Genomic DNA, 5,943 nt, shown 5'->3' on the forward strand with positions numbered 1-5,943 from the left:
CCGGTTGGGGTTGACGGGGAGGGGCTGAGCACACAGCTTTGGACGAGCCCACCTTCAGAGATCGGCAGGAGAGGGGCATCTAGTAAAGGCTGAGGCTGGCCAGTGAGGTGGGCCCACCTGAGGACTGGGTATCCTGGTGACTGAGAGTTTCCGGAGGGAGAGAGTGATGACCGTGCGGAGTGCTTCGCTGGAAGGTTGGCTATGGTGAAACTTAGGGACACGATCACTGGATTTGGAAACAAGGAGGTGCCTGGATATCTTGACAAGGGCGGTTTCAGTAGGGGGGTGGGAGCAACAGCTTGATGGGAGAGAAAGGAAGGTGGTGAGAGGTGCGGAAGTGGAAGCGGTGAGTGGAGATGATGCTTTCAAGGAATTTTGCTTCAGAGAAGAGAAAGGAGGCAGAGGCTAACCGGGGCACGTTGGGGTCAGCGAGGTCTTATTTCCACTTTTTCCAGACTGAGATTATTACAGCTTGTTTATAGGACGGTGGGAATCACCCACCAGTGGGAGGTTACATTTATGATGCAGTGAAGAGAGCAGAGTCACTGAGAGGTCAGAGAGGACTAAAACCAGTGCCTGCATGGGAGGCTGGCACCACAGGGCAGCACCTGGAAGGCAGAATACCCGGGCAGCGGTGAGGGTGGTGTGGTCAGCAGGGTAGTGGCCCCCAAGGGTGTGCACACCCTCGTTCCCAGAACCTGTGAAAGTTGCCTTACTTGGCAAGAGGATTTGCAAATCTGAGTAAGGGCTCAGGACCTCCAGATAGGGAGCATCTCCTGGATGACCCGTCCTCACGAAAAGGAGAGGGAGAGGAGGGTCAGAAGGAGGCGTGGCCATGGAAGAAGGGTCAGGGAGATGCAGGGTTGCTGGCTTGGAAGAGGGAGGAAGGCTGCTAGCTGAGGAATGTGGGCACCTCCGAAGCAGGAAAAAGAGAGTAGTTCACCCTCAATCCTCCAGAAAGGAGTGCAGACCTGCCTTGATTTTAGCCGAGTAAATCCCACCTCAGATTCTGCGAAAGAACTACAAGGTGATACGTGGGTGGTGCTGTTAACCACCAAGTTCATGGCAGTTTACTGCAGCCAAAGAGGGCTGACAGTGGAGAATGCAACAAGTGCGGGGAGGAGAGGCAACGGTCCCTGGCTATGTTCTCCCATGGCGTCAGAGCTCACCACAGCGGCCTTTGCTTGCTGCGGGCAGCTACCTGGGACAGAGGTCTCACAGGTGGACCTACTCTTCTTCTCTGTCCCTGTGGACATGTCCTACATCTCCATGGGGCAATGAAAATAATCCCAGGATAACACTGCCACCCTCTTGAGCCCTGCGTTATGCACCTGCGTCCCTCACCCCACCCCTCAACAGCTCACCCTCAGTCACTGAAATTAAGCTGCATTTGGTGGCTGAGGCCTAAGACTGGATCACAGGGGACCAGCTGTGACACGCCCCTGGTGGTCAGCCCCTGGGAGCCCCTTGTAAGAAGTCTGTCGGGAAAGTTCTGGACGCAAAGGTTCACTAGATAGGAGGCCCAGGTGTAAACTCAATATTGTCGCACCTTGTTCCCCAGCCCCGGCACTGCTTACCCAGAGAGAGAAAAGCTGCGCTGGGGCCCTGAGGCGGATGAGGGGCAGGGCTGCAGGTGGCAGTAATAGGGCTGTTAACTGACCACATGCCAGCTGCAGGCCTGACCCAGCCCGGGGCAGTTGCTGACACCCCAGCTGCCCGTCTTGCACCCTCCTCCCAGGTGTCTGACCTCTGGGCCTAGCACGACCTCCAATCCAAGTGGCCTGCAGTCATGGTAACCTCTCTTCAAGCCATGAACTGGGTCACTGAGGTCACTGGCAATGGTGGAAGCTCCCTCTCAGTCAAGAAAAGTGACAACCCGAGTGGGCTGACATCCTGCTCATGGACCCTAACACAGGCTTTTGAAGGAAACTTCCAGACCATGTGGCTACCAGTTAAACATTAGTTTGTTCATGGGGGCTCGTGAACTGGAGAGTGGTCTGGGATAGGTGCTTCCCTATCGCTTGGTTGCTGTGCAGACAAACCCCCTGCCCACATGCATCCCAGGCCAAAGGACCTGCAGGGGAAACCCACTCGGCACTGCTGGCACCAGGGCAGCAGGAGCGCTGTCCACTGTGCGGCAGGGCGTCCTGTCTCCACCTGCCACTCCACCGCTCACCCCGCTGACCAGGGTGAGCATTAAATACAGGAAAACGTGCTCGGTCTACTACTTACGTGTCGGTATCTGACACATTAATGACACCACCTCACTCAGTCGTACTTCAGACGGTAACTAACGCTCCAAAATCCTTTATTTAATAGAATTGGAACACTGGCTAACAAACTCAAATGTGCTAAATGCAAGGTGCACAGAAAGGCCAGCTTCTCCCCAGCACTGGGGGCAGTTCTGCACATGTCTCCACTGTGTTCTGGCCGAAGCAGCAAGTTCAAGCTTCTGCTCAGGCCAGGGCTGCCAGGGCCTGAGGTCTCCCTCTGCCCTGACACTTGTTCCCTGCGCCAAGGAGAGGCTCAGCTCCACTCCGGTCACCTCTGCCCCAGATCCACACAGTGCCTGAAAGGCTGGGACAGGTGAACCCTGGAAAGCCCTGGCAGCTCTGGGACATTCTCCCTCCTGCCTGTAGTTCCCTCCCTCCACCCTCCCAGAGATGGGGCACCAGGTCCATAGAAATTACTCCCTGAAGGACAGGGCAAGGGGCCTGGCTGGACTGGCCACCCAAGACTGCCCTACAAGCCATCCACTAGGAGGGTGGACATACCCTGCCCCACCACACCTGGACCCCAGGGAGAAGGGTCTAGAGGTGGGAAGGCTGGGCCCAACCCTGGCTGGCTGGCATTGGTCACCAAGGCCTCCAAATGCTCTGGGCTATGTGGGCAGTGGTAAGGCCGCCCAGGGCTGCGGGCACCAAGTCCAGCCCCTCAGCAGGTGCACAGCTCAGTTCAGCCTCGGAGGCCTCCTCCAGGTCTGAGCACAGGTCATCCCCAAGGGATGGGGGGCTGGATAGCGGGGACCCCAGGGCCCCTCCCGTGAGCCAGCTGCTTCTCCTAGGGGCTCCCTGGGGCCCCGCCAGAGCGTCCCCCAGCAGATCCCGAAAGCTGCTGCCCTCGCGCAGAGGCATGGACTCCAGCAGATGGTTCAGGAGCTCAGCGGCAACGGTGGCCTCGATGGCCTGGCACGTGGACACGAACGTGTGCACCTCATGCATGCACTGGATGTAGCCGGCGGCGAAGCGCTCGCTGGCTTCTGCCTGCAGCTGCTCGAGTCCTGCGCCCGGGGATGGGAGGAGGAGAGCCATGTCCCCACCCACCCGGCCAGCTCACCCAGGAGACACCGGGGCATGCCCTGCTCCTTGGTGAACTCCCGCTGCCGACAGCACAGGGGTGCCGGGCCTAGAAATCTTATGCCCCTGCCAGGGGCAGGTGGGCGAACGCGCCCCGCGTCCCAGCCCGCTTGTCCTGCTGCCACTCACCACGCGCCCGGCCCCGCAACGCGCCCTGCACGCGCCGCACGGTCAGCTCCAGCACCTCGGCGTTCTCCAGCTTGGCCTGCACCTGCGGCGGCGGGGACGCCGGGTGGGAAGAGGCAGTGAGGGTGGGCAGTTCCGCGACCCCCACCCGCCTGCTCGGCTGTCCCTGGCCACCTGCCCGCCCGCCTCACCTCGGTGCCCGCCAGCAGCAGCCGCAGTTCCTGCAGACTCTCGTTGATCCGCGCGCGTCGCTTCTTCTCCACCAGGGGCTTCCGAGCCTGCGGGAAGCAGGTCACTAAGCCCCAGCGCCGCGCCAACCCCCCGCACGCTCGCATGCCCACGGCCCCGGCCAGCACCTTGCGGTCCACCCGTGTCTCCCAGCCGTCGTCATTCTCCCGGCCCACACGGTCCCATCCCTGGGCGCCAGACGCCGGGGACGGGGCCATGATCCGAACCACCTGAAGCGCAGAGAACGCCCTCAGCGCCCGCGCCCCGCAGTAGTCGTGAACCCAAACTTGCGTCTTCCGCAGGCCCCGGCCCCGCCCCTTTTATAGCGCCTTATTTGCATCTCAATGCCCGGATTGGCTGCGTACTCCAAGAGCCGCTGGCCGAAGGCGCACCGCAGCCAATTGAAGCCGCTCGCTTTGTCCAGCCCCGCCGCAGGCGTCGTTCTGCAGCTGGTGGGGCGTGGCCGGCGGGTGTGGACCCTAGTCTGGCCTCAGCGCGACCCTCGCTGGGGGCGGCACCCGAGGGGGCGGTGACCTCGGGAACGGCGGCTCTTGGGTGCCTAGGTTTCCCTCCGCACCCGGAGCAAAGCCCCCGGTCAGCTGTACGTGTGAGCTGGTCATCCACCCGTCCATCCCCATTTGGATTCCCCAGATACCTCCCCAGAGGAGTGTTGCGCGTGGGCGCGCTGAGTCCTGAATCAAGTGGGGCAAAGCCAGTTAAGTCCGCGGTCTCCAGTCTGGATGGGACCTCGGGTCTGGACTGGGTGGGGGGGGGCTGCAGAGCCCCGGGGAGGTGGGAGCTCATGGGGCAACGGGGGTGTGAGTGGGCCCGTGGTCACCTTGCGTTCCTTGCGAGTTCGTGTGTCTGGACGCCGCGCCCCCTTCCTGCTTTGGGATTCGAGCGGGGAGGGGTTCGCGGCCCGCCACGCCACTGCTCCTCCAGACTCCCCTTCTCTGGTCAAGCCCCCACGCGCCCGTCCTTCCCGGTCCTCATTCCCATCACCGCCCTAAGCCTCCACCTTCCCCTAACGCCCTTCGCTCCTATGGTCCCCCTTTGACCTCCCACTCCCCTCTTGGCTCCTCGCCCTTTCCTAGTCCCACTGCTCCCTCCCCCGTCTTTCCCTGCTCTCCCACTCGCCCCCTCCAGTTACCCACCACCGCCCGGCCTTCCCTGATCCCCACTCCTGCTCGTTCGCCCTGCCCCCCTCCCTCCAGTCCCCTTCATGCCCCCCGCCGCGTCCCCCTTAGGCTCCCTTTACCCCCCCAGCCTTACCCGCCCCCCCTCCAGGCTCCCGGGGGCCGCTGTCTGGACCCCGTAACTTGATGCCCGTGACAGTTGGCAGCTGCAGCCGCTTCGGCGGAGAAAAGCGGCGGCAGCGCCAAGAGAGACAGGTGTTGACCGCTCTTTTGTCTCTGACGCCTTTGTCCCGCGGGCGGGCAGCGAGCGCGCCTGAGTCCGACAGACGGCCGACACCCCTGCCGCGGGCGCCCATCTGCCGGTCTGGCCTCCCAGCGGGTGGGGGTGTGAGCAGTGGAGCCACGCCCTTGGACAGCCCCTGGGGGACCCGGGTCTGACCCCTGGTCCACCCGCCTACCGCCTATTTTGGCGCCGCCAGGGAGAGCTGGAACGCCAAGATGCCTTCTGGCCTTCTGCCTGGAACACTTCTGCCCCAACCTTCCATGGCTGTTTCCTCCCAGTTCAGGCCTCAGTTTCCCTCATTTACCTTGTGGGAGCACTGCGCCTGCACCCACTGCCCATTGCTCCCTTGGGACTAGGACTGTCAGGGTCTGGTCTGCAGCCTCCAGCCCTGGTCAGGGGGACAGTCCCATCTAGGACCCCCATCCACCTGGTCTTGTAGGAGACCTGGGTGCCTAGGGGACTGCCAGGATGTCCCGTCAAGGCGATCTGGCAGGTCTCCAGGTAGCTGTTTCCCTTCAGGCTCCCCCACCAGAGGGACCTCCACAGGCAGGGCAAGTTTAGTGAGAGGTCTGAGAGTTCTCCAAGTCACCTCACTGTCTTCTGGGAGTCCCTGGGGACCCCTTGTGCTGAGTCTCACCTGTCCCTGGGCTGCCCCTCGGGGGCCTTTTTGTGAGCAGGCCCCTGCAGCTTCCCCAGACCAGCACTGCTCACCGAGGTATGAACATGGTTCTTTCTTTAATCATCCCTGTTGTCCTTGGTCTCGCCTGTGAGCCAGAAAACTCAGCTCTCTTCCTGCTGCCGCCCCTGGGTGCTC

The 5,943-nt window shown here is 62.0% G+C and overlaps 1 protein-coding gene across 2 annotated transcripts; it reads right to left on the bottom strand.

Moving 5' to 3' along the window:
- Nucleotides 1-2,290: 2,290 nt before the first annotated feature.
- On the bottom strand, nt 2,291-4,032 carry HES6 (hes family bHLH transcription factor 6). 2 transcript variants are annotated; one of them, XM_053919297.2, is made up of 4 exons: nt 3,839-4,026; nt 3,674-3,760; nt 3,486-3,567; nt 2,291-3,280 (listed from the first exon to the last, which is right to left on the bottom strand). In XM_053919297.2, the coding sequence occupies exons 1-4, from the start codon at nt 3,926-3,928 to the stop codon at nt 2,856-2,858; spliced, it is 684 nt and encodes a 227-aa protein (XP_053775272.1). In that variant the 5' UTR covers nt 3,929-4,026; the 3' UTR covers nt 2,291-2,855. The 2 variants fall into 2 exon arrangements, with proteins under 2 accessions (XP_053775272.1, XP_071076852.1); XM_071220751.1 differs by having other exon boundaries at nt 3,021-3,280; nt 3,526-3,567; nt 3,839-4,032.
- Nucleotides 4,033-5,943: the final 1,911 nt, after the last annotated feature.

The sequence above is a fragment of the Desmodus rotundus genome, chromosome 2 (genome assembly GCF_022682495.2).
Source record: "Desmodus rotundus isolate HL8 chromosome 2, HLdesRot8A.1, whole genome shotgun sequence".
Classification (NCBI taxonomy): Eukaryota; Metazoa; Chordata; class Mammalia; order Chiroptera; family Phyllostomidae; genus Desmodus; species Desmodus rotundus.

Excerpts from the sequence above, each read along its gene's own strand:
- HES6 (XM_053919297.2), bottom strand. The coding sequence starts at position 3,928 with ATGGCCCCGTCCCCGGCGTCTGGCGCCCAGGGATGGGACCGTGTGGGC. Across the intron at positions 3,568-3,673 it reads TGCTGCTGGCGGGCACCGAG|GTGCAGGCCAAGCTGGAGAA; the intron begins GTGAGGCGGGCG and ends CCGCCGCCGCAG. Across the intron at positions 3,281-3,485 it reads GTTGCGGGGCCGGGCGCGTG|GACTCGAGCAGCTGCAGGCA; the intron begins GTGAGTGGCAGC and ends CCCCGGGCGCAG.